The sequence below is a fragment of the Pan paniscus genome, chromosome 2 (genome assembly GCF_029289425.2).
Source record: "Pan paniscus chromosome 2, NHGRI_mPanPan1-v2.0_pri, whole genome shotgun sequence".
Classification (NCBI taxonomy): Eukaryota; Metazoa; Chordata; class Mammalia; order Primates; family Hominidae; genus Pan; species Pan paniscus.
The window spans coordinates 8,632,467-8,660,070 of record NC_085926.1 but is presented as its reverse complement, the minus strand read 5'-3'; the positions used below and the strand labels follow the sequence as shown (position 1 = coordinate 8,660,070).

Sequence of the window (27,604 nt, the reverse complement as noted above, 5' to 3'; positions counted from 1 at the left end):
CACATCCCACGTGCATTGCTGGGATGGGGAAGTCAAGGCGTAGGGCAGTTTCATCGCCCTGGCCAGAGAACCCCAGGTTCAGCTGCAGAGGAGTGATTGCCAAGGATGCAGTGGAGGGGGTGGGACCCATAGAGCCTCGGGGACCAGCTCACAAGTTCTGTGTTTAGACTCATGCAGAGGAGGATGATCTTCCAAGGGCTGAGGTTGAAGGGGTGCCAAACTCCAATGGAAAAGGTTTAGGAAAGACCTTTTACAAATCCAAAGATGTTTCACAGTGGGCGAGGCTGGTGTGGCGACAGTAGTGGCCCACATGGCTGGGTTGGGAGCCAGCTCTGCCCATGAGGTGCCGTGTGGCTTTGCAGTGTGGCCTCACAATCCCAGCTTTGTTTCTTCCCCAGGGAAATGAGGCTGGTGATGCTCAAGATCTCAGAGGCCCTGCCCAGCCTGAGTATCTGTATATAATATCCCCCTTGGGGAGGTAACCTTCTTGTGGTTATGACCTTTTTCTGCATGCGTCCTACAATACTTAGGAGTCTGCCTCCTACAGCTGGGCGATGTAGCTCAGTTGTCAGGCACTCTGACTAGAGAGTCAGACTGATGAGGGTTTGAATCTATCATCCTGCTCAGAAAAATGGGCATGATACCAGTGCCCCTCTCAAAGGGGTGCAGTGAGGACATGAGTAACTAGAAGCATCCATAAGAGCTTGGTCAGTAGAAGGCTCTTGTGGAAGAGGAGCTCCCAGAACCCGGTGGATTGGGTGCAGAGCAGCTGCTATGATGAACGGTATAGATGTTTCCCTTTGTTGTATTCAAACTGGGTAACAATGGGCCTGCTGTTCTGGGAGGGGCCTGAGGGTGGTCCATCAGAGCACATCGGTCCAAGCACACTAGAAGGGCAGACATCTCTTTGGCAGGACGTTTGGAACATGGACAGGGATCTGAATGAAGATGACAGTAAGTAGAGCCTCAAAGATGGCACGGAAGACTGTGTGGAGATATTTTAGCCTGCATTTGAAGAGGACCTAATCTGACCTCTAATATGTTGGAAGTTGTGTATCCATAGTCTTTTCTAATAAGCTCTGTAGCTAGCACTGTGTGAACTCTTCCATCTGCCCTAAATGCAGTCCTGGGTCTGCATCTGGATTGCCGAGAGCACCCCTTCCTTCCTTCCTTCCTCTCATGTGTAAAGCCTACCTGTAGCTTGCGATCTCTTCTTCCGTTATGAGCCTTTGGGCAATGGAGAAGGAAGGTGAAAGATGAAATTGAGAACTTTTCTCTCTATCACAGTGACACCGTGCAAACCTTATATTCTTTTTCCTTTTTCTTCTTTTCTCTAGTTGACAGTGTCTCCTGCTCCCAGCCAAATCTAAGTGAGATTTTCAGGATTCTTATTTCAATCACAATTGGATTCAGTTCTTAGATGATGTTAACTCTACAGAAAGGTCGGGAAAAGGCTTCACTCGTGATCTTTCTCTAGCAAACAGCCAGTTCGTTCATTATCGCTTATGAAACATAGCCCAGGTGACCCCATCCTGTCACTACCGGGACAGAAATACAATGGATTCTCAGGGCTATTTAAAAACATGAAGGAAATGGTATTTCAGGAAGAAATGTGCTATGTTTTAAAAAGGGAAATTTTTGAATCCGAATTTGAAACAGGCAGTGCAGAGGGGTGGTGGTTGCCGGTGGTGGGGAGGGGGGAGGGGAAGAGCATGAGACTGAGAAGTGGGAGGCCAGGGTTCAAGTCCTGGCTCTGCTCTGAATTGGCTGTGTGATCTTGGGCAAATCACTTAACCTCTCTGAGGTGCAATATTCTCATCTATAAAACGAGATTGGTTTAGGTCTCAATCTGAGGACCATGAGGGTGTGGGTAAAATGTTTTTTGAACATGCTTTGTGGGAGATGTAGAGAGAGGTCTATAGCTTTCATTTGAATCCAGAGAGACCCATGACACTAACACAACTTCATAGTCACCAGACTTGATGACACTGGAGCTTCTTTGCAGGCATCACACTCTTTCTTGTCTTTAATGTTGATATCTTAAAGCTTTAAGTTTTAGACCTGAAGCAGAATATGAAATTAACCTATACTAAACTTAGAGAGCTCAATTTAAATTTTGTTGGAATCTTTTTTCATATTGAAGTGAAAGACTGCCTGGAGATATTTTAGCATGTATTGGAGGAGGACTTAATCTGACCTCTAATATATTGGAAATTGTATATCCATACTCTTGTTCTAATAAGCTTCAAATAACATTCTAATGCAATCTTGTGTCTTCAAAACACTGTTTATTAGCAGTCTTTCCATTTATGATTAGAGTTTCTCATAGTAGCAATGGACTAGGTCAGATCTGGACTCAAACCTATGCTCTGCCTCCTAGTTTCTGGGTGACTTTGCTCAAGTCACTTAACCTCTCTGAATTTCATTTCCCATAATTTTTTTTTAAAGGGATGGTGTCATCTTGCAGGATTGATCAAAGATTCATTGGCTACAAAGTGCCTAATACATCACCAGCCCAGAGTAGACATGGAGTCAATATTGACTCTACGAAATGATCAGGTCCCCAGAACTTTAAAAGTAAACTGCTATTAATGGGAAATATTATCTCCTGTGAAGTTCCTGTTTTGACCTCATGCCTTTTGGTGGGCAAGGTGAGAGAAAGGTGAAGTCCTTGGGCCCATTACAAGTCTAGGAACCCTGAGTCTTTCATAGGGTTGTCCTGAGTGCTGGTCTCAGATGTGATGGAACTCAGGTGAGCACTTGGGGTTCACTGCAAGGTATAGGGGCACCCAGGGAAACTTTTAGAAAAAGTTAATGAAATCAGAAACCAGGTAGATTTTTTTTTCCCCAAGTGTCAGAAAGGGAGCCTGCTACAGGCCTTACATAATTTAAATGTGCCTGTTTAGGGGAGAGGTGATTGCCCATTTTATCCAATCGAGTTAATGTTCCAGGCACTAAAGTGTTGTCCCATCACTTTTCAGGTCTATAACATGAGTGACTTCAGGGGGAGAAAACCTTTCTCCAGTGATATACGTTTTGGGACAAAAGTGCATGGATAGGAACATTCTGGGATGTGGCACCCATGTGCAAATCTCCTCAAGGAGGCCTTTGACCATCACCTTCAGGTGCTGGCTGTCTGTGACAGCATCCCTGACTAGGGCAGCATCTCCCACTTTGGCTGGAACACTTCCATTGATGGGCTGGTTCTATTTCTATAGTTGAGGCTGTCCAAAATTCTTTCTTACATTGAATCACTATCTCTCTCCCTGGAGCTTCTACTCTTTGGTCATGATTCCAGGCTGCAAGTCTACTCAGAATGTCTGTTCCCTGTTTAAAATAAGAACCCTGTAAGTCTTTTCTTTTCTAGCCTTTTCTTTTTCTTTTCTTTTCTAGGCTAACCAGAACCTGTTTCTTCAACAATCCTAGAGGTAATCACTCTTTTCTTAAAGTGCAGTGTCCTAGCACAGAGCGGAAGAGAAAAAAATCCCCTCCCTTATTCTATATACCATATCTTTTGTGATAGAACTTACTTCTTTGATTGCAGACTGAAACCTCTTCCAGAAATGGTGAGCAAAAGCCTCTTCAAGTAAGATGGGCTATAAATACAGTCTCTGGTAATTTTAGGAGGCAGCTTTTCTGGTCTAGGACTATAAGACATGGGTTGTACCTTTTTACTCCTGGGCATGAGTCCCTGTGGACGGGGGCAGGATTGAGATCACGAGTGAGAGCCCTGGTCTGAGGCCACATCGCCATCACCACCCCTGACCCAGTGCTGAGCAGCTGGGACTCTCCCTTGGTACCCAGGCCAGCTCTGCTCCCAGAAGGCTTGTTCATAGAATGCCCCTGCCCTCCACGACTAGGGATGGAAAATTGATACTAACTTTCAGGCTCTCAGTGTATCTTGGTGAGAAAGGGTGCTGGACTTCTTGGCAAGGGCCAAGCTGCCGTTAGCTGTGGTGACTGACGGGGGATCTCAGTGTTTTTCACACATCCCGTGGATGGAGGCACAGCCACCGGAATGCAGCTTTCCCAGCTAGGTCAGCCCTGGCCTCTAGGGGCCCATCTGGTCTTTCCCACAGGCTGCACACTTTGGGAGGGGGATAGTGGTTCCGGTAGCCCCTAATAGGAAGATACAGCATCTACTTTGGGGAGTGAGTAAGAAATAAAAAGCTTCAGTGAAATTGTTACAGCTTAGACAGGATCCCCAGGGCTCTCCTGAATCAGTTTCCAGAGTCCCCTCTCATCCGTTGTCTCATTTGCTCCTCTCAGTGACCCTACTCCCTGAGCCCTGTTTTTAGGGAAAGGAAATCAAGGCCCTAAAAAATTGAGTGATTTTTTCTCCCCAAAGACTGCGTAGCAGGTTAGGTATTTTGTGCTGTGGTCATTGCTGGGAAAATGAGGATGAATAAAACATTGATCTACCTTTGGGGTACTCCAAGTCTGATGGGGGACACAGACCCCACATGGACTTTTTACAAAGGATTCTTAAGAAGCCATTTGGCAAAACAACAGTGGAGAAGTGGAATGGAGTGCCAAGGGGCACAGGACAGGGAGCCGCACTCAGGCAGGCTTTGGAGACGGGGAGGTCTAAGCTAAGTCAGGCTGGAGGGGGTGCCCAGTGGTGCCACGGGCAGGACCAGCCCCAGCCAGGGCTGGGGAAATGGCACAGGGTGTGTGAGGGTGAGTACAAATGTCTGTATCATGAAGCCACAGGGCACCTCTGGGAAGCCCAGTCCCTGTGTGGCCCTGTCTTGGCATGACAGCACTTTCTAAGAAGCATTAATTTCATATTTCAAATAATTGAAAAATATTGACAAATAACAATCTCAAATAATTGAAAACAAAAATTGCAATATTTGCTGCATTCTCGCTTGGCAACCCAGGGTGGCCTACATAACTTAAAGCAAATCTTCTCCCAACCCTTCACCCATTTCTCTTGATGTTGGTCTCACGGCATGGTGAACATTTGCTCCCCCAAATATTTTTTCAATGGCTCCCAAACCAACTATTCATGCTTCTCTCTCCAGCAGGCTTGCCTTTCTCCTTCCTTCTTTCTTTCTGTTCTCCTTGTCTCTTTCCTTCCTTTTTTCTCTCTGTTCTTTTTCCCTACTGTTGCCCTCTTCCACAGTTAGCTGCCTTACCTTCTCTCACCCTGGTCTGCACATGTAGGAGGCTTTTCCTTGGCATGTGGGCAGATGAGAATCCTTTCTTCCTCTCTTGTGGGTAAGGGCATCTAATGTAGGGACCTTACCTGCCAAATTCAGGAGCTTGGATTTAGCTGTGGGTAATAGTGAGTCACTGCAGGGGTTAGGTGAGGGGGTGATATGATCAGGTTTTCTGGTCTTGCTAGGAAGTACTTGAACTACTGTGACCAATTATTTGTTTGTTCTTTGTGGCAAAACAGAACTTCTTTCTTTTCTTTCTCTTAGGATCACCTCTCTTTCTCAAGTTGTTTTTATTTGTGATAAAATATACCTGACATAAAATTTGCCATCTTAGCCATTTGTAAGTGCCCAGTTCAGTAGTATTGTTCATTTACGTTGTTGTGCAGCCATGACCATCCTTCTCTGGAACCCCTTTCACCTTGTAAATCTGAAATTCTCTCTCTATTAAATAATTCCTTATTCCCTTCTCCCCACAGCCCCTGTCAACCATCACTCTACTTTGTGTGTCTGAGTTTGACCACCTGAATCTTTTTGGCACCATCTCAAGTATAATTCAAATCACGAGGCATTTGTGCATATCGACAATACGCCCATCGTGGTAGGTTTGCTGTTCCCCTAACACTTACTGTGCCTGTTGGATTCCCACTCTTTGTTTGAGTGTTGAATGCCATTGCTTTCTTATACGAGAGAGGGGCCCCTGTCCAAAAGGGGCCCTCACACCTGTCAAAGGAGACAATGTATGAAACAAACTCAAGTAAGATGGTGATGGGAAGCCCTTTGAGCACGCTTCAGTGCTTTTAAGATGATTAATGTGGAATTAGGGACAAAGGACATTGATTTCCTTTCTCATCTGTAGTCAAGGGAATGACATTTTAAAAAGAGAAAGTTAAAGGGGTTACCCATTAATAATGCCTTTCTCCACAAGGAAAATTCCTTTCTATACAAAAGAAAAATATCTTGTGGGTGGTGAGCTGAAACACTACCTTGGCGACTGTCTTTGCAAAGTCTTCTCAACATTCACTTGTTGCTGTTTGCATGGAGCCGTAGGGAGTTCAGCTAAGTAAAAAGGTCACTGGGCTTGGAGACAGGATCTGAGCTCTAAGTGCTATTTCTATCTCTGCCATGCGTGTGTGAGCAAGTTGCCCCAAACCACATCTTTGAGTCTCATTTCATTCTTCTCTGAAATAGGGAAAACTGGTTATCGTGAAGCACAAAGGAGATCATGCCTACAATGTCCCTTTGGGAGCCACGGGACACAATGTGTGTGTTAGGGCGGGGTGGTCCAGCTGGACGACTGCCTGAAACAGCTGCAACACCATGGGAACAGCAATGTGGCTGGTGGCCCCTTCTGAGTGCCCCATGCTGGGTGTCACACAATGCCCCGTGACGTCCACATTCCCTGCTGAGCCCGTCAAGATCTGTACAGGAAGTGACACATCCTCCTTAGTTCAGTCTGGAGTCCTTTATTTTTGTACATAACAGAATGGCGAGATTAATTTAGCTCTGATGAACTGTAGCTGCTCTGAGAGGTCAGGGTGGCTCCTGGTTAAGGAATGGAGTCTGAGTTTCCCACCTCTCATTCTTCCCCTCTTCCTGCCCCTTTTGTTTGGTTTCCAGCAGGACATTGCAGCCGAATGGTATTTCCCTGTCTTCTCGTCAGGAGGAGTATTGATGCCCCAGCAGACCCAAGACTTCTTGGTGGGTGGGGGGCCATCCCAGGGGACAGGGCTGTGACAGTCTTTCTATGCTTGATATTTACACTGTCGTCTTCTGGCTTAAATGAGCACAAAGAAAGGGGAAGACCCACCCTTCTTAGGTTGGAGGCAGTGACTGGGTTTTATTAAAGGCCAGGCACAGGACTAAGGACTATGCACACATTGTCTCATTGCTTGGGTATTAATATCAACTGCTCTGTTTTGCATAGGAGGGAGTTGAGTTCTACATGGATGTGTGGCTTACATGGTGTCACATCATGCAGAGAGCCTGGGCCCAAGGTGACATGTCAGAACCCATGTTTCTAACCATGCTGCCTTTGGGTTTCTGACTCCGGTCAAAATGTGGCAGGACCATTGGCTCACAAAGATGTGTTTTCTTGCTTACAAAGGCACTCTACATCTATGAAACTTTTTTCTATTTACCTTCCTTGTAGGTTTTCTGCCAGGAGGAAAAGACCTTAGAGAGGCAGATAGTATTTCTTATTGTCAGAGGACAAGGACATTCCCAGTTTGGGAGGTGGTAGAGAGGGGGTGTTCATTCGTCTTAAAGGCATCCCCTCCTTCCTCCACTGCTTGGGCCATGTATTTCAGGGCTACAGTCCAGCCCTGACCTTGATCTTTAATTTTGATAATGGAGCTGACAGAAACTACAGTGGACATGCATGGGCCTTTGCCCCAGAAAGGCTCAGGTTTCAGCCTTTACCTTTCTGATCCCCTCAAGCCCATTCCCAGGAGAATGTCTAAGTAGACACACAGGTGAGTGTCTAAGTCAGGGATGGGCCAAACGTGACTCAGAGGGCCAAATCGGACCCACCACCTATTTTCACAAATGAAGTTTTCTTGGAACGAAGCCACACTCACTTATTCAATTGTGTATTGACAATTGTGTATGACATATGGCTGCTTTACACTACAACAGCCAACTTGAGTAACTGAGACAGAGATTGTATGGCCTGCAAAGTCTAAACTATTTACCACATGGCTCTTTACAGAAAATTGTTTCTAACCCTTGGGTCCCTGGTGGCTAACATAGCTTCACATGCTACTAAACTAATTAGAAGCAAAGCAATATTGAGAACCAAGGTATTAATAGTAATTCCAGATGAATTATCACACTGGAGATTTCAATGCACATTGGCAGGCATCAGTTTGAGGCTTTGGGATGACGTCACTTTGCATCCCAGCCACATCTGTCTTAGATCTCTCCCCTGTTTCCTGGCAGAACCATTTGCTTACAAAGGTGGGTTTTCCTGCTTAGAAAGGTACTCTCTACATCACAAACCTTCTTCTACCCACTTTCCTTTGTAGGTTTTCTGCAAGGAGAAAAAACCTTAGAGATGCAGATAGTAGTTCTCATTCTCAGAGGTCAGGGACATTCCTAATTTGGAAGGTGGCAAAGGGGAGTGTTCATTTGTCTTAACGACACTTCACTCCCTACATCATTCTCAGCCATGTGTTTCAAGATTTCCTCCTTCCTCACCTGCTGACAGCTCCACTTCCAGATCAGCCTAGGTTGGTCTCATTTAGAACAAAACCTGCTATTGTCTGGTTTTTGTTTTTATTAAACTTGAAGGGACAGGGCATATTATTTTTACTTTTGTGAAGGGAGAGAGCTACTACAGGCTTTAAATAGGTTCCTCCCACCAAACAAACAAACAAACAAACAAACAAAAAGGCTTTAGGAGATGGGGCAGTTCAGCTGGAAGTCTGATCTGAGTTTGCTTCAGTGACTGAGACAGACAGTGTCCCCTTCCATGACCATTTCACAGGCACCATTTGAAGTCAACTCCTGTGACTGACTTGGCCACTAGACAAACAGAGACAAGGGATTCTTGTCTCCCAGTGTGAGGGGTTGTAGGAACAGTTTTAAAGGGGTGGCCCAGTGGGCTGGAACTAGACCTCTTGTTTCAGAGGCCTCTGGGACCTCTGTCCTGCTCTAACTCCACAGCTGTGTGATCTAGGATTACTGGAGTAATCTCTCTGAGCCTCATGTGCCTCGTGTCAAGTGGGGTCAGAAGTGCTGCCTTCCACACCCCCAGGTGGGAGTGTGGGATGAGGCAACACGTGTGGGAAAGTGTTTCATGAACCATCCAGTGCTTCAGGGGCCAGTTCTTATATTATGCTTTCCTCCTTGGCATCTCAGGGCCACCTGTATCTATGTCACACGTGACAGGCTAGGATGAGGTTTTGAAAACAGATATGTAGTGAATGATTTTTTCATAGTTTTGCCTCATGAAAAGTACAGATACTACTCCACCTACAGTGGGGTTATGTCCCAATACACCCATCATAAGTTGAAAATATCAGAAGTCAAGAAGGCGTTTAATACACCAGGCAGTGGTGGAGTGGGAGCTATGGTTCACTGCCGCTGCCTGGCATCACGAGAGTGTATCATATTGTCTATTGTTAGCCTAGGAAAAGACCCAGATTCAAAATTTGATGTTTGGCTTATAATGAATGCGTATGGCTTTTGCACCATCATAAAGTAGAAAAATCAATAAGTCCAAACATCCTAAGTTAGGGACTGTCTGTACTTGGAAAGAACATGAACTTTGGAGTCAGACGAGTCTAGGTTTGAATCCAGCCCCACCCACCACTTGCTGGTTGTATGATCTTGGGCAAGTCACAACCTTTCTGAGCCTCAGTTTCCTCATTGGTAGAATGAGGGAAGGCGTTAGTGTACCAGTTTGGGTCACCTATGAAGCAGACACCAAGATGGCATTAGATGTGCAAGGGGTTTCTTGAAGATACCTGTGAAGAGAAAAGAGGAGGGAATGTCTTCAGACTGCAATGCAGGTCTGACGTTTGTGAAGGGAGAGAGGGAAGGAAGGAGACTAAGTAGGAGGAGTCTCAGACTCCATGTGGCCCCAAGAAAGTCTTGGTCAGGTCTGCTGGGAATCCCAGAGCAAAGATTGTCCACTGGAGGAAGCTGCATAACAAATGACCCCACATCTTGGTGCCTTAAAACAACAACATTTTTATGTCTCATGATTTTATGGGTCAGGAATTAGGGTAGGGCTCAGGCAGGAGATTCTTCTGCTCCATGTGGTGTTGATTAGGGTCATCCAGTGGCATTCAGCAGGTGGCTGATATGGCTTGGAGGGTCCAGGATGGCTTTGCTGGTTTGGCGGGGATAGCTGGAAGGCTGGACTCAACTGGACCTCCTTCCATGTAGTCTTAGGGTCTCCTCATGGTCCCTCCAGCATAGTAGCCTGACTTAGAGCTCAGGGTTCCAAGACAAATGCTCCATGAGGCAGAAGAAGCTGTAGTCTTTTAATGCTTCCACTGTATTCTGTTGGTTGAGGCAGTCACATATCTTCCCATGTTCCATAAAAGGGAAGCATCAAAGAATATGTGGCCATCTGTAATTCCACAGTGAATTACAGACTCATGAATGCAATAATGCATATTCACAGAGTAGGTACCCAGCAAATAGGAGCTGGCATTCTTGATGTTTCTCATCACTATTATTACTGCTGCTACTACCACCTGCCCTGCAGATGTATTCTGTGTCCTAAGGATGCCAGAGTGAGGCTGGCTTAAACATGAGGCTTTTTATAAAGCACCTGCCCTAATTTCTCAACTTCCTGTGAAGCCCTCATCAGCCCTCGCCTCCCTGCCCAAGGCTTAGGAATGCTTGTCTTTCTGCAGGTGTGGTGGACCTCAGTTTTGAGGCCGAGAGTCCTCTGGCGCCCCCCACAGAGCTCCGGGAGAGACTGCCTAGCTATGACTGGCTTCTTCAAGGGGGCAGTAAGTCCAAGGGGGCTTGGTTCTCTGGGCTTCTACCTAGGGCTCATGCTGGTTGGGGGGATGTCTCGGGAAAAAGGTGGTGCTGAGATAGCTCCCCTTTCCCTGGGGGAGCCCTGGGAAGCCCCTCATCATGGGTAGGTGGAAAGAGGAAGCAATGGGGCATAGGACTTCTGTCTATGAACAGTCCATGACCGCAACAGGTCCCACTAAGACCTAGATGGTGCTGGTCTTGGAGTCCCCATTCTTTTTGCATTAAATGCATCACTGTTTCTTCATCTGTTCTTTCTCACATTCAATCAGTCTTTCCTTCTTCCACCACACAAATATTTGTTCCTTTGGCCTGGGCTGTCCAGCCCCTGACTCTTGCCTTCTCCAGGAGGACAGATATTCTTCCCGCCTTTGGAGGCCCCAGGGAGGCCCCAGGAGCAAAGGTCCTGGCCCTCGTTCCTGGAACACAGGTGAGTTTCAGGTTGTACTCTGTGACTGTGTGCATTTCCTATGTCACTATTGCCCCTTGAGGATCTCAGCCCTGGCAGTGCATTAGGATCCCTGGAGGGGGCCGTCTGCACCCCAGACCTACTGCACCAGATCCTCCAGGGATGGGGCTTAGGGATTTACATTTTACCAAGCTCTTCAGGTGGTTTGGCAACAAAGCCAGCATTGAAAACCATAGTCTAGATCAGGGTTGCAAACTCCTGTCTGTGGGCCAAATCCAGTCTACTGCACATTTCTGGAGTAAAGTTTTATTGGAACACAGTTACACTCAGTTGGCTGTGTATTGTCTCTGGCAGTTTTTACTCCAGAGCTGAGTAATTGAGACAGAGACTATGTGGGCTACGAAACCTCAAATATCACTATGTGGCCCTTTGCAGAAGTTTGCTGACCCTGGTCTAGATCCGCAGAAAGGCCCATATCCACCTTGTTTTGAGAGGACTCAGGGCCGAGCTCAGGGTTTCCAGCCAGCTTTGTGCAGAGAGAAGGTGGAGCTGCCCCCTATTTCAATCCAGCCTCTCACCTGGGCAGCATGAGAGGCTTCTCCCGGGGGCTTCTGGCCCTGCTGCTGCCAGAAGCAACCCCCTTCTCCTCCATGGACACCCACTTTCCATGCTTAGGAAGAACCCCGCTTCCTCCGTGGAGTCATCTCTGGCCCCTCCAGCCCACAGTGTCTCTTGTGCTGCCATCCACGGATCTGAAGACAGACGGGCCCCTCTGTGTGCCGGGGCTGGCGGATGCTGGAGACACAAGTGTGCAGGATTGTGGATTAATGGCTCTCAGGGTGCCATGGAGAAATGCATGAAGATGCAAGGGGAGGAAGGAGGATTCTTTCCTCTTGGAGGTGTTGGGGCCAGAAAGACTTCAGTAAGGGAGTGGCATGGCCTCAGGGAAGGGACTTCCAGGAGGAGGGGGAGGCATGCAGAAAGAGGGCCGAGGTTAGGGTCCCTGTCTGTCGTCCCACCCACGGTCCTCAGGGTGAGTCTCCATGGGCGCTGCCATCAGCCCTGGGCCAGTGCCTGGCTGGGGTCTTCCCATCATGTTGCTAACAGCTCCTCTGGCTAAGGTCAAGGTACCCGAGGGCAGGAGCCTTATTTCGCCTGTCTCTGCCTCCTTTTAACTGTGCGACATCCTCTCTGGACCTCTGTTTTTCTTATCTATAAAATGGTACAATTCCTCTCTAAGGTTGTGTTTCTTCATTTCCAGGATTCTATCAGCTTTTCTCCTAAGCTCCACATTTCAGCTAAAGTGTTTTTGGCTGGTCTCTAGGAAAACCTGCCCCGTTCTCACCCTGGGCACCCGTTCACATGGTCCCCTTTGCAGGAGATGCCCTCCCCTTTGCAGGAGATGCCCTCCCCAGTTGGACTGCTGAGGGCTTTACCACTACCGTGGCCTCAGTTTCTCGCCTGCACGTTGAGGAGGCTGGCTGGCCTGCGTGAGTCCACAGGCCCTTCCCAGAAGCCCCTGCCTCTCTGTTCGGTCCCCTGCAGAGTCCCTGCGATGACGGAGGAGGTGGCCCAGGAAGCCCTCCTCAGCTTTGTGGACTCTAAGTGCTGCTACAGCAGCACGGTGGCTGGAGACCTCGTCATCCAGGAGATGAAGCAGCAGACCCTCTGCAGGGTAAGAGGCCAGGGCCGGTGGGGGGCCTTGGCCAAGGGGCTGGGGAGCTGAGGGCTTTGGGACAGTGGAGGCCTGTTTGTGTGATGTGGCCAGGGGAAAGGAGTCCTGGGGGCAGTGTGTTTGAGTGTGAGCGGTGGTGATGTTGAATCCCATCTGCAACTTGACTTGTCTGTGGCTGTGAGTGATAATAAAAAGAACAAGTGTCAGGCCGGGTGCGGCGGCTCATGCCTGTAATCCCAGCACTTTGGGAGGCCGAGGTGGGTGGATCACCTGAGGTCAGTCAGGTTAGACCAGCCTGACTAACATGGTGAAACCCCATCTCTACTAAAAATACAAAAATTAGCCGGGCGTGGTGGTGGGTGCTTGTAGTTCCAGCTACTCGGGAGGCTGAGGTAGGACAATTGCTTGAAACTGGGAGGCGGAGGTTGTGGTGAGCTGAGATGGTGCCATTGCACTCCAGCCTGGGCAACAAGAACGAAACTCCAACTCAAAAAAAAAAAAAAAAAAAGGTGTCATCAAACACCACTGACAAGCTCGAACATGCCAGGCATCATAGAACGCATGCTACACACATGCCTTGTCAAATCCTCATGGCTGCCCTATACAGTAGCATCACTGTCACTGGTTTACAGACGAGGAATTGGAAATTTAAAGAGGCAAAGTGATTTTCCCAAGAAGATGCAGCTAGAAGTGACAGAGGTGAGATTCAAACTCAGATTTGGTAGCCTCAAAGCCTATGTCCCCACTTCATACTTCCACAAGGCATGGGCTGAGAGAGGTTCATCTACCTGCCACTAGACTTCAGCTCCCTCTGCCTCCCCCAGATCATGACTGTGCCAAGAAATTATTTATTCATTGCTGCAGGGAAGTCCTACCTCTGACAGGCACTTCTGTCTCCTGTATTGACAGAGCAGAGGAGCAGCTTTTACATTCACATTTTCTAGTGTTGCTGATCCAGCCACCCTCTGAGGAGCACATAATCACTTGCAGGCAGTGGTTAGAGCAGGAATCTGAAAGAAGAGGCCACTGTGTGGCTGTGTGACCTTGGGCAAGTCAGCTGACCTCTCTGAGCCTCCATTTCCTCACATGTCAAAGGAGAGGGCGAGTGATGTCCAAGACCTCTTCCCATTCTGTCACTCTATGGATGAAGATCAAGAAGGAAGATCTTGATATCAGGGAGATAAATTCCTCCATAAGGGAAATCTCAAAGCCATAGATTCCAGGGACCTCCATCTATCAAAGACAGCTACTGCTTTGAAGCTTGTCTCATAGAATCTTTGTATAAATTCATGGGGAACTGAATTAGCTCTAGTTTGAGCCTGTCAGGGGAGATTTCCTGGGGCTGGCTGACTTCCCTGCAGACATGGGGGCACGTGGAACAGAAATCGCTGTTGTCAGCCAGTTCCAGCAGCCGAGGGTGTTGTGCGTGGAACTCTCAGTTTCCCCACTGAGCCCTGGGAGGGTAACAGCTTCATCTTTTTGCATAATGCTCTGTCTTCATAAGGGGCACGAGTGTGAACATGCTGTTTTTTTCCTTTTAGTACCGTCTGGAGACCTTTAGTGAATCCAGGATAAGTGAGTGGACATTTCAACCCTTTACTAGTAAGTGAATTGTCTGAAATTAATTTAACTGGGGGCAAATAAGTCAGGGTGCTGGTGGAAAATGTCAGGACTTGGCTCAGGCACTCATCTCAAATAAGATGGTCTTCTGCTTGGAGCCTTGGCTTCCTTACCCCCTGCAAAATGAGGGGATGGACTTTCATCTCAGAGACTTTCCAGTGCTTATCTTAGGAAATGCTTCCTGCCCAGGAAGCAGGAGGTCCTGAAAAAGCCAAGCATTTGCTTTTGCTACAGTCTGGTGCTGCCACACGGGGCCGGGTTGTAAAGCAGCATGCGTGTCTAAGCATTCACCTACCCCCTCATGCCACCCCTAATTCCTCCTAAGCTTCTAGGCCCCTGTGCTCCCCATTCGCCTTGCCATCCTACCTTCTGCTGAGCCCCCACTGGAGGCCTAAGCTTCTCTTTGGGAAGATCTATGTCCTACTTGTTTTCTCTAACAGACCGCTCAGGTCCATTCTTCAAGACTCAGCTCACGTGTCACTTCTTTTAAGAAGCTTTTCAGGATTTCTCCTGCTGCTCCGCTCCCAGCAGGATGGGCCAGTCTTCCGAGTTTTCAGAGCCCTTTGTGCAACTCTTGTCCAAAGCATGTATCATATCCTATCATATCTTATTGTGAGGGTGTGCTGTCTGTCTCCTCGAACAGAGCAAGAGGAAGAAGATGGGATGGTGAAGGGGATGGTGATGATAATGATGACAATTCTTGTTTGTCAACCCCTCAGTATGTGTCATTCCTGGTGCTAACAATTTTATATACATTCTTCCATTTAATTTTCACTACCATCTTGTATGGTAGGTGCCATGACTATCCCCATTTTAGAGATGAGAGAATGGAAGCTCAGAGAGGGTAAGAAACTTCTCTAAAGTCAAACAGCTAGGACGTAAAAGAGCCAGGAGTCAAACCCAGATCTGTCTGTCTCTGAATCTTGGTTGCTTAGTCACTGCCTCCAAGGAAGGCCTTGACTATCCATCCCTGTAGACCCAGGATCTAGACTCATGCCTGGTACCAACTGAAGGCTTCATGCTGTTTGCTGGATAAATGAAAGTTTATCCCTGCTGCCCTTTGTCGTTCTTACGATGACCCCTTTCTGTGTCAGACCACTCTGTGGATGGGCCGCAAAGAGGCGCCTCCCCCAGGCTCTGGGACATCAAGGTTCAGGTTCCTCCGATGTTTCAGGAAGACACCAGGAAGTTCCAGGTCCCTCACTCGTCACTGGTCAAGGTAATACGATTAACATGATTACTGGAATACTTGCCCTTCTCCCTGAGAAGCTTTCCAGGCACTGCATGTTTCCTCAAACTCATCCTTTGAAGGGAAACCCAAAATTCAGGCCGGTGCTTCATTTGTTGGTTATAAATAAACGTAATTTAATAAAACCTGGTATATGGAATGTAGTCCCAAATAAAATTCCAAGCAAATCTGGGAGTGTTCAGCTGGCAAACAGATCATCCGATTTACAAATCATCACCAGCTTTCGTGAGCAGTGACATTCCTGGACCGGTTGAGTGTAGTTTTCATCTTTTTTAAAAATTTATTTTAGCTTAAACAGCTGAAGGGCTGAATGAAATTGATATAAAATAAAAACTTAAAACCCTGCTGGGATTTTGCATGAGAGTCAGTAAGGAAACAGAATCTGACTTCCATCCTGCTTTATGGACATATATTCATGGCGTGAAGGGAGAGGAGCCTAGTGGATTACAAAAACACGACTGAGATAGCTCATATTGTGTTCTTTTCCGGTTACTGCCTGCTTTACACTTTTGGACTGGATTTAAGGGTGCAATTTTGCTCTATGAGTTTTTACAGAGTTCTAAGGTAAAGAGTACTTTGAGAGGTCGAGAAAGTGTTCTATTCCTTTCTCAAGGGGGCCAAGGCTATTTTAAATTAGTGATTAAATACTAGTAGCTAGCTCATTGCCTTTCATAAAAATCCTGTCCATTTTTTAATGGCTTCTGTTCCCAAAGACCGCATTAGCTACCTTATAGGCAAATGCCATCAGCCTTTGTAGTTCAGCCTGGTAGGAAACTGTAGAGTGTGAGCTAGGATATGGGGCTCCCAGAACACGTCTCCCCTTGATGGCATCCAGATTGGGCTAGGGCTCAGAGGAAATGGTGACATGATCTCCTGATGCAGTCAAGCCTTCTGGAATCTTAGTCAAATGGGAAGGGCCATTTCTTTCCTGTGCCATCTTCCTATCCTTGTCCTGATCCACTCCACCTTCGGTTTAGATGGTGATGTTATGGGTGTGGGAGAAGTGGCCCTTGGGAAACTAGATCCCAAGAAAGCGTTGCACTTTCAGGAATGCCACAAATGCCACGGGCGTGGGCGGTACAAGTGCAGCGGCTGCCACGGGGCGGGCACGGTGAGTCATCTGTGAACCATTGGTGAGTCAGTGAGGGTGTGGTGGCAGGGGGATCCTGGGGACAGTGAGCTGGGCTGGTGGCCTGAGGCTCCCTGCAGTAACTGTGTCATCTCAGGCAAGTCATCCTCCCTTTCTGGGCCTCCGTTTTCCCGTCTATAAAATGAAAAAGTGGGGTTGTGTGGTCTCTAATGACACTTTCACTTTGACAGTTCCATTTTAATTTTTCTCTTATTTTCTCATCCATCTACCAACATACACCCAATACCTGCTTGGCTCTGACCTCTAGGTCCTGTAAGAGGGCCAAGACCTGGGGTTCTTCTTACCAGGCAGTCTTTGTCAGCCAGGGAAACCAACAAGCAACTCCATTTGTCGTGCAGGGCAGTGGGTGCTGAGCAGGTAAAGTTTGGAAGGCTTGGAGAGACAAAGTAGACAGGACACTTGAGTTAGTTTCCTTCGGCTGCTGTAAGCCATGACCACCAATGGGTGGCTTAAAACAACAGACACGGCTGGGTGTGGTGGCTCACACCTGTAATCCCAGCACTTTGGGAGGCCAAGGTGGGCAGATCACGAGGTCAAGAGATCGAGACCATCTGGGCTAACACGGTGAAACCCCGTCTCTACTAAAAAAAAATACAAAAAATTAGCTGGGCATGGTGGCGGGCGCCTGTAGTCCCAGCTACTCAGGAGGCTGAGGCAGGAGAATGGCGTGAACCCAGGAGGCAGAGCTTGCAGTGAGCCGAGAACGTGCCACTGCACTCCAGCCTGGGTGACAGAGCAAGACTCCATCTCAAAAAAAACAAAAAACAAACAACAACAACAAACCAGACACCTATTGTATCACGGTTCTGGAGGCCAGAATTCCAAAATCAAGGTGTGGGCTAGGCTGGTTCTTCTGGAGGCACTCAGAGGGAAGCCATCCCCTTCCTCTCCCCCGGCTTCTGGCAGCTGCGGGCCGTCCTTGGTGTTCCTTGGCTTGTGACTGTGCCACTTCAGTCCCCACCTGCCTTGTCACCCAGCCTTCTCCCTGCATGTCTTTTTGTCTTCACATGGGCTTCTAATAAGAACACGTCATGGGATTTAGGCCCTACCTGGTCATATGACCTCATCTTAACTAAATGCATTTGCAAAGACTATCTCTAAATGAGGTCCCACTCTGGGATTCCAGTAAACTTGAACTTGGAAGGGCCACTATTCAACCCAGCACAGGCCCCTCAGTGGCATTACTCATGGCATCAGTTGTCTTTTCAGAAACCTTCAGAAACCTTCATTCAGGCCTATTAACCATCCCAGGGGGTAAAACCAAACTCCTCGTGTTCTTTGGTGTCCTGATTCGAGCCTCATCCTTTGGCCATGCTCTGACCCTGGCTACCGTGAAATGTCTTCTCCACCAGCCCTTTCATCCCGCGCCTGCTGGGTTTGCATCCCCAGCTCACTCCCGCACTGCCTGTGGACCCCAGCGGTGGTCTTCCCTGGAATGTTTCTGGAGCCCACCATGAGCCCAACCGGGAGCACAGCCTAGGCCTTTTCTGGGGGCCATTTCTCAAAAGGAGCCCCCTGTCTCCAGTGCCAGGCCCCTGACCAGCGCCTGTGTCCCAGCTTCCTCTCAACACTTGGTCGGGGTCAGGTCTCAGGGGTTGTGGGGATCAGAGAAGAGGCAGGAGAGGCTGATGTCTCAAAAGAAACAGGGATCTTAGGGAGTGGAGGCTTTGAAAGCTACAACTGGAAGGATCCAAAGATACCCCATGTCCAACCCGCACCATTTTACAGATGAAGGGGCTAAGGCCCAGGAGTAGGAAGGTCACCAGGCTGGGATTTGAACCAGGTCTTGGGATGCCGTTGGCCCTGCTTCCTGGGAGGCCAGCAGGGGCTGAGGCAGTGGTGTGTCCGCAGGTGCGGTGCCCGTCCTGCTGCGGAGCCAAGCGCAAAGCCAAGCAGTCCCGGAGGTGTCAGCTGTGCGCGGGGTCCGGCAGGCGAAGGTAGGGGCGTCTCCCAGCACCGCGGTGAAGTGCTCTCGCTTTCTGGCTTTTCATTGCCTGCCCATCTGGAAGGCAAACAGGAACCCGTCTGTCTCGTCACTGCTGTGTCCCCAGAGCTCTGCACGTAGTAGGTGCTCTGTGGTTATTTGAAGAGTAGGTGAGCTTTTCTCAAGGCCTGGCATTTCTGGAGAAGGCTGGAACTCGTCATGCAATATGTGTGGAAAGAGTGTGAAGAAAGAGGCACTGCAGGGAGGAAACACAGGGACGGGGTTACCAGGAAAGGAGACCTCTCCCGCCCATGGGTTGGGAAGTGAATATAAAAAACCACCTAAAGGCCAGATTTTTAACTCTCTGAGGATCAGGTCCTGGGCAAGCCCCTATTTATAACTCATTTTGGGGTCTGAATGGAGGAGGAGTCAAGGAAAGTTGGTTGATTGACTAAACAATAAACAGAATTTCATCACTGCTCACAGCTTTGCAAACACTGGGCCATTGCATTTTGTAAATCCTATCCTTTAATGTATTTATAACTTTTTAAGGGAAACAGGAAACCGTGAGGAGTAAAAATACTCAAGGTTGGGTTGGTTAATGATACTTTTGCCTCATCAAAGCCCAGGCCATCCTTCTGACAAGCCAGTTGGAGAAGCTTTGGTGGCACCTTCCATCATGGTTGGTAGAGACAGTCTCTGACTGGGAAAAAGACACTTATTTTTCTTTCATTTGCAAGTGAAAGGAATCCAATTCAAATTGGCTTTGGCAAAAAAAGTCGATTTACAGGCCTAGGTAAGAATGAAGTCCAGGGGTATATTTCAGGGATGGCTTCAGGCCCAGCTGGATCCAGGTGCTTAAACAACACCACCAGGAATCTATATCCACCTCTCACTCTGCTTTCCTTTGTGTGGGCTTCATTCGCAGGCAGGGGGTTCCTTGTAGTGGCAGAGGAGATCACCAGTAGCTTCAAGCTTACTAATCCCAGGAGAAAAGATGTCCCTTTCCCAATAGTCCCGACAAACATCCTGGGACAGATCTCATTGCACTCGCCTGTGTCATGTGCCCATCTTTGTATCAGCTACTGAGACCAGGGACATGGAATAAGATGATTGGCCAGTCCCAGGTCCCAAGCTGTTCACAGAATTTAGGCGGGGGGCAGGCCCTAGAGCCATGTGGGCTGGGTGGGGGAAGGGTGATCCCCATGGAGATATTGGGGCACTGCCAGCAGAAGGAGGACTAGGTGGTGGGCAGGTACAAACAATGCAGGCCCACCACAGTCTACCTCCAGGAGGAAGGGGGTGCAGGTGGGAGCCTCTGGAAGCCACCAGGACCTGCAACTGATCTGGGGGTATGGACTCTGTGCCTTTCTCAGATGTAGCACCTGCTCAGGGAGAGGGAACAAGACCTGCGCCACCTGCAAGGGGGAGAAGAAGCTGTTGCACTTCATCCAGCTTGTCATCATGTGGTATGTGGCAGTGTCTCAATGCTGTGGCATGCGGGGGTGGCTGAGGGACTTAGCCCTGGACTGGTTTCTGCAGAGAAACTGGTTGGTTGGGGCTTTCACAGTGCAAGTACCTGCCAGGACTTAGAAGGGGGAGAATTCCCTTGGAAGCGGCAGTGTGGGGTTGTGGGATGCTGACTGGCTTTAGAGCAGACAGACCTCAGTCCAAATTCTGCCATCACCACTTTCTAGGGCAGCAGCCGCTCGACAACTGAGCCCTTCCCGTAGGAATAGAGCCATAGCATCCTGCTATGTCCCTAAGTCAGTCAGGGCTTCCGTGCATTAAAGGTTTCTCCTGTGTCAGGCACCTTGCTAAGTGCTTTGTAGGCAAAGATGAAATGAGGTAATGGAGCTGAACTGTCACTCTCCTTACTAGCTTCATTTTACAGGTGAGGAGACTGAGGCTCAGAGAGGCTACAGAACTGTGGCAAGGTCCCTCCAGTAGCAATTCAAGCCCTTAACCCCAGGTCTGTCTGATTGCAAAGGTTGTGCTTTTAACCTGCCACACTGTGTGCTTTCATCCCTCATCCTCCTTCCCTCCAGGAAGAACAGCTTGTTTGAGTTTGTGTCTGAGCACCGGCTCAATTGCCCCAGGGAGCTCCTTGCTAAAGCCAAAGGAGAAAACCTCTTTAAGGATGAAAACTCGGTGGTAAGAGGGCATTGTAGATGGGAACAAAGGGAGCTGGGTTTCTCCTCCGCTCTCGTGGGCCTGGGGCTGCTAGCTGCGTGTGCAGGCTGCATTCCTTGGAAGGACAGGTTGTGTAGGAGCAGAGCTCCCCAGACATGGATAAGGCTGTGGGGAGCCTGGGGGCTGTCAGTTTCCTTTTGACTTTTACATACTCAGCCCTCTGTCCTTCCCCACCCACCATGCCGTTCTTCCTTCCTAATACTCTTTCTCTCTTTCCCTCCCTCCCTTCTTCCTTCGTCTTTTCCTTCCTTCCTCATCCCCTCCTTCCCTTTCTTCCTCATCCCCTCCTTCCTTCCACAAATCTTGAGACCCTCCTCCTATATCAGGCACTATTCTTGGCCCTGGGTAGACCATGGCAAATAAAACAAGGACCCTGCCCTCATAGAGCTTACAGTCTGGTGAGGGGACTATGATGGACCCTTTTATAGCAATGTCAGATGGTGAAGGGGCACTGAGAAACATTCAAGCAGGGTAAGGGGCAGGGAGGGGTGGCAGTGTCGTTCCAGCTGGAGGTGGGAAAGCTTCTTTGTGGAAGTGACCTTGGGCACAGACCTGGATGCAGGGCAGTTGGGTAGTGGACCTTGTGGCGTGGGAGCGAGGGGACAGTGGGGCAGAGGCCTTGAGGACTGGCAGAGGGCAGTGAGCAGGGCAGAGCTAGAAGCTCAGAAGTGAGAGGTGCCTTCAGCCAGAGGAGAGGGTCCTGTGGGCCAGGGGTTGGCACACCCAGCCCACTGCCTGCCTTTGTCGATAAAGCTTTATTGGAACACAGCCCCACCCATTTTCTGACAGGTTGTCTATGGCCGCTTTCCTGATGGTGGGACAGAGCTGGATAATGACAGACTACATAGCCTGAAAGCCTGAAATATTTACTATTTGGTTCTTAGCAGAAAAGGTTTTCTCACTCTGCCGTTGGCCTTGGCAGAGAGATTGGCTTCAATGGGACTTCTGAGTGGGGTCCTCATACTATAGGGAGGTGTGTCAGCCTCCTTTCTTTGCTCCAGTAATTTGGCTTTTTAAAGGCTCACCTCAGGCATCCCCCCACCAGAAGCCCTGCACCCCACTCTTCCATTTGAGTTAGGGGTTTCCCCCTGGGCTCAGCTCAGACTGAGGACCATCCCTAGGCGTCACTGGCTGCTGGCAGCTCTGTGAGCTGACCCTGCCTGGTGCTGAGCTCTGACCACCGTCTCACCCTCAGCGTCCACAGCAGCACTGGGCCCAGGTGGACACTTAGGAGGAGGGTGGAGGAAGGAGCCACAGTTCCACAATCAGGGGCAGAACAGGGAGCCCCAGGGGAGGGCTATGCTTGCCCTTAATATGTGGAAGGCTTTCAAGCCTGGCAGAAGGGGATTTGGGGGCTTTGGGGACCGAGGAGATGCCCCAGTGCCCGGACTTTCTGTAGGTTGAGTGCAAGCACCTGGGCTTATTTGTGGTTCATTTTGTATCCTCAGCTCCCAGCCAGTGCCTGACCCTTAGAGGGCGGTTTGAATGTGTAAATGAGAAATGAATCTGAGTTCCTTTCCCGCTACACGTGTACAGACCCCACGAGTCCACACTGACGGGGACCACACCAGCCATGGTCACTGCTTGTCCTGCACCTGGCGCGGTGCCCGGCACACAGGAGGCACGCAGCTGGGGGATGCAGTGGGCTGCAGGTGATAGCGTTCTCTCTCTGACTGCAGGCCCCCTGTTTTCCTGTTTTTGAAATTCCTGAGACCGCACCGTGGGTCCTTCTCTCAGCCCCCTTCTCTGTCTGGCTCTGGCTCTGGCTCTAGTCAGCCCCAGTGACTTTCAAGGCTCCAGGTGCGGCAGCCAGGTGGTCTGTGTCTCTCTCTCTTTCCCCGAGGTGTACCCCATCGTGGACTTCCCCCTGCGAGACATCTCTCTTGCCTCCCAGAGGGGCATTGCGGAGCACAGCGCTGCCTTGGCCTCCCGTGCCCGCGTCCTGCAGCAGGTGAGCCAGGGCGGAGGGGCCATCTGGCTCTGACGTCTCTTCCTGGGCTGCTGAGCCCTCTTTCCTGAGAATGTCGGAGCAGAAGGATGAGGATGTAGAGGTGAGGGAGGTCCTGGGGGAGGAGTGTGGGAAGGGCTAGGGCCTGACCTAAGGCCCCAGGGCATGGAGCAGGGCAAGTAAGACGCAGAGGCAGGAAGGACCGTGGGTCACAGGAGAAGTTTGCATTTTTATTCCCAGAAGCGATTGCAGGGTTTTAAGCAGGAATGCGGTGTCATGGGATTTTTGATTCTGACTCCCTGGTGTTCAGATAGGGGAAGAAAAAGGTGAGGATTCAAAGTCACAGGCCTGGCTGGAGCCCAGTGTCTCGCCCCTGAGGCCCCTGGCACTTCCCAAGCCCCAGCCCTGTCTTCTCCCAGCCTCTGGGGTTTTGGCCGCTGTATCCTGATGGCCACAAGGTGGCGGTGGTGGCTGCTACATCCCCAGGAGCAGCCCTGAGCAGCCCCTTCTGCTGCTGCTGCAGCCAGCCAGGGGACCCTAACGTGGGAGTTTGGCCTGATAATGTGCTTTGCTGGAGCTGCATGAAGTGGGATTCAGCAGCCGGGACAGGAACCTTGCAGACTGGGCTGAGATCCTGCGTTTCCTGCATCCCAACATGATCCTGGGCCAGCCACTTCCCTCCTTCAAAGCCAGTCTCTCACCTGCGAAAAAAGACACTAAAGCACCTCAGAGGGTTTTGCAGCAAAACCCTCTAAATGTGTTTGGCACCTGGTGCTCCAAATGTCCCTTTCTGTCCTTTGCAATGAGCATTTCCCCTTCTCTGTCTCTGTCTGCACATCTCCCTGATTTGTAGGAGAGAGAAGATGCATTTTTATCTACATGAATACAGATCATCTTGGAGCTGGAAGGGGGCTGAGAAACCATGCAGTTCAGACACTGCAAACTTACATGTCTACCAGGGTCAGGCAGTAAGGAGGGTGACAGAGCGTCATTCAAAGGGGCCTGTCGACACTCAGCTTTCTGTAGGCACAAGACCCAGTGTTTCCAGACTGTCTGAAGTCCAGATTTTTAGATGAAAACTTGTAGTTTTTCAATATTTTGGCAGCTGGGGAAACTGAGGCCCAAGGAGGGGAGGTTACCTGTCCTAAGTCACACAGTATGTTGGTGGCAGGTCCAGGACTAGAACTCAGGTCTCCTGAGGCCCTGCCTCTGCCAATACAGCCATTCCGGGAGCCAGGAAGGGTAAACCAGGGGGCAAATACACATTTTTCTTTAAAAAGGAGTATAATGGGAGTGGAGGTCACTTCTCTGAATCTTTTTTCTAATTTTGCCTTTGGTCCTAGAGCTGTAACAAAGATTCATGCTAATATTTTACTCAAGGTGGAGAAGTTAGAGCCGAAATCCAGCCATGAGGACATAGCTGGCTAAATTCCATCTCCCAGCCATGGCCATGACTCTGAGACCTGGAATCTGCTTATTGCAGGGGCTGAGCTGCACAGACAGATAAACAGCCAATTACATGATGAACACTTGATGGCAATTGATGTCTTGAGCAATCTGTGGCCTCAAACTTCGAGACTTTTTGAGCCAGAAGCAGATAGAGGCAGGGGGATTGCGGGGGTTGGGGGGTGGTATTGCCATGCTCTCCATTGGATCTTAATAGAAAAATCTGGAAACAAGAGTGGTCCTGACTTCAGTGTCCAGGCCTTCTGAGCACTGACATTGACTCCCATCTCCTTGTGCCCTTTAGTCCCTATTTGGGGTCCTTTGCACTGAAATTTCAAGAGGCATCTTCCAACTTTTATTTCCAAAATTGTCATTTGGATTCCAGTTTCTGGCATATGAAGAAAACTCAGTCACCGGGGTCTTATCTGGTTGTCTCAACAACTCTGTGAAATAAGAGTTTTTATTCCCATTTCACAGATGAGGAAACAGAGGCCTAGAGAACTGGAGCACAAGATCACACGGAAAGCTGTGTGGAAATTTTGTGCCCTGACTCTGATTCCCCTCTTCCTTCTGCAATGTCATGCTGCCCCCTGGCCTCTCCTCTGACAGAACAGGGGCCTGCCTCTCAAAATACGCCCCCACTGCCCAGATCTCCAGGGATGGCCAGGGCAGTTTTTCTGAAATGGAGAGAGAAGTCGAAGCAGCCAGATGGCTTCAGCCTCAGCAGCACCCCCGGCCTGGTTTACCTCTTCCCTAGGGTCTTCAAGCTATCAACTACAGCAAGAGGACTTGGGGTTCTTTTCCCAACAGGAAGAATTCCCTGCAAGTAAAGAGGGCCTGACCCTGGGCCAATCATGCCACCTGTCCCTGGGTTTGGGTCCCCACATCTGAGTCTGGGACAGGGGAACATCTTGTGCAGAAGAACTTAGGGGTTTTTGCACAGAGCCTGGCCCAAAGGAAGTCCACAAGAAAGCTTGGCTTTGACGATTAGCAGCAACATTCTTAGGTCAACTACGAAGTGTAGTTGCCAATAACAAAACAGCACCAGAAGCCAGTACAGATGGGAGCCTAATGTTTGCTCCCAAGGTGGGCTGCTGTTTTCCGTTCAGGGCCTCATGATTGCAGAAAGTTATTGAGTAACTGCTCAGAGAAGGGGCTGGAGAATGAGGGACTTAGCACCACCCTGTGGGAGGGAATGAGGTCCCCATCCTGAAAATAGCCTGGCACAGCCAACTAAACTTTCAAATGTCTTCGGGGTCAATGTTTTATCTTAAAATTTGATTCAAATGTTAGAAACCACGTCCTAATACCTCTGTGGTGGTTTTAATACACACGTTTAAACCGACTTTATCCACTGCCCCCCAGCACTCCATCTAAAAATTAATGCTTCTGGAAGTTGTCCTACTTGGCTGGTGACTTTCCGTACACCCTGGAACTCCCCTGGGGCTGCCTGTGCCCACTTGGTGAAACCTAGAATCAAATGGTAGCTAAAGATGAGAAGTCAGTTTGGGCCAGAGCTTAGGGTGCGTGAAGGAGCACAGTAGGAGATACATCTAGAAAGGCAGATTGAAGGCAGATTGTAGCAGGGTTTAGAATGCTGTGTTAGTCTGTTCTCATGCTGCTAATGAAGACATATCTGAGACTGGGTAATTTATACGGGAAAGAGTTTTCATGGACTCACAGTTCCACATGGCTGGGGAGCCCTCACAATCATGGCGGGAGGCAGAGGAATGGCAAAGGCACATCTTACATGGCAGCAGGCAAGGCAAGAAGAGAGCATGTGCAGGAGAACTGCCTTTTATAAAACCATCAGATCTCGTGAGACTTATTCACTATCATGAGAATGGTATGGGAAAAACCCACCCCCACGATTCAATTACCTCCCACTAGGTCCTCTTATGACACATGAAGATTATTATAATTCAAGGTGAGATTTGGGTGGGAACACAGAGCCAAACCATATTGAATGCCAACTCCAGAGCAGGACCTTTCATACCACACACAGTAGGGAGCTACTGAAAGTTCTTGAGCAGGTGGGTGACTTGAACAGAGCACTGACATTTTCCTTGGCTATTTGTTTCCTTAGCGCCAGACCATTGAGCTGATCCCCCTCACAGAAGTTCACTATTGGTACCAAGGAAAGACTTATGTCTACTACATCTATGGCACTGACCACCAGGTATATGCGGTGGACTATCCTGAGCGGTATTGCTGTGGCTGTACCATCGTGTGACATAGCATAGCTGTCCCCAGAGCCTGCCATTCACGTTTGCCAAGGAAGATGACCGACACTCTCTGAGTGTGTTCACTGTTGGCTGCATTGGACAATCACATACAAACCCTGGCATGTCCTTCCAGAAAAACCAGCTTATCATCTATCAAGCTCCAACCCCTTATGCAGCTCCCCTGGTGGAATCCATGACTCATATGTTTAACCTACAATAATTCAGCTACACACATTCCTGTAGAACAAATGAGAGAAATAATTTAAATGGCAAGGACTTTGTCTCTGGTCTCCAAGTTAATGCCCCGATGATGCGTGTGATTTGATTTTGCTTTTTCCCTTTGTCGGTCTTGGTTCTGGTGTGCTTCTTCTAGTGGGAGCCTCTTGACGATCTGAGTATTACTGAAATGTTCAAGGATACACACAAATATCTGGCCCTAATGCACAATAAATACTGCACTTAGGCATAAAGTGCAATATGTTACTGCCCATTCTGTGGATCAGGAATTCAGACACAGCCACAGTGCGGATGATTTATCTCTGCTCTGTCATGTCTGGGGCCTCACCTGGAAGATTTGAAGCCTGGAGCTGCTCAAGGGTGGGGCCTGAAATCATCTGAAAGCTGGTTCACTCAGATGTTTGGTGGTTGATGGTGGCTGGTGGTTGGGACCCCTTTAGGGAAGCTGTCAGGTGGAGTACATATACATGGCCTCTCCATGCAGCAAGAGCTTCCTCACAAGATGGCAGCTCTGAGAGTGTGTGCCCCTCATGCACGTCCCAATTGAAGAAATAGAGATCTGTTTCACAGCTGGAGAACAAACCAGCTGTGTTGGATGGACCAAGAGTCTGCATGCCAATCTCTAGTGTGGTGTCTATGTAAGGAATTTAGAGAGTGTTTTCAAATAGTTACAGTTTTTTACATCACAGGCTGACCTTAGAGCCTGCCCACTGAATAAGATGTGAACTTGATGCTGTGTGCACCCATCACAGGCAGGAGCTCCCACCTGGTGGTATAAGGCTGGGTGGGGGGTGATGCTGGAGGGGATGCCCTGCAGTCCTTATGCCGAGTCAGCTTTGGAGAGGTGGTGCTGGGCTAGGCAGGTCTCTG

At 49.1% G+C, this 27,604-nt stretch overlaps 1 protein-coding gene across 1 annotated transcript; it reads left to right on the top strand.

Moving 5' to 3' along the window:
• The first annotated feature begins 886 nt into the window (after window positions 1–886).
• SSUH2 (ssu-2 homolog) lies at window positions 887–27,015 on the top strand. The gene is made up of 12 exons (XM_003814220.6): window positions 887–954; window positions 10,532–10,630; window positions 11,007–11,088; window positions 12,613–12,742; window positions 14,284–14,344; window positions 15,457–15,581; window positions 16,660–16,722; window positions 18,613–18,698; window positions 20,062–20,154; window positions 20,734–20,839; window positions 22,722–22,829; window positions 26,359–27,015. The coding sequence occupies exons 1-12, from the start codon at window positions 927–929 to the stop codon at window positions 26,503–26,505; spliced, it is 1,128 nt and encodes a 375-aa protein (XP_003814268.3). The 5' UTR covers window positions 887–926; the 3' UTR covers window positions 26,506–27,015.
• Window positions 27,016–27,604: the final 589 nt, after the last annotated feature.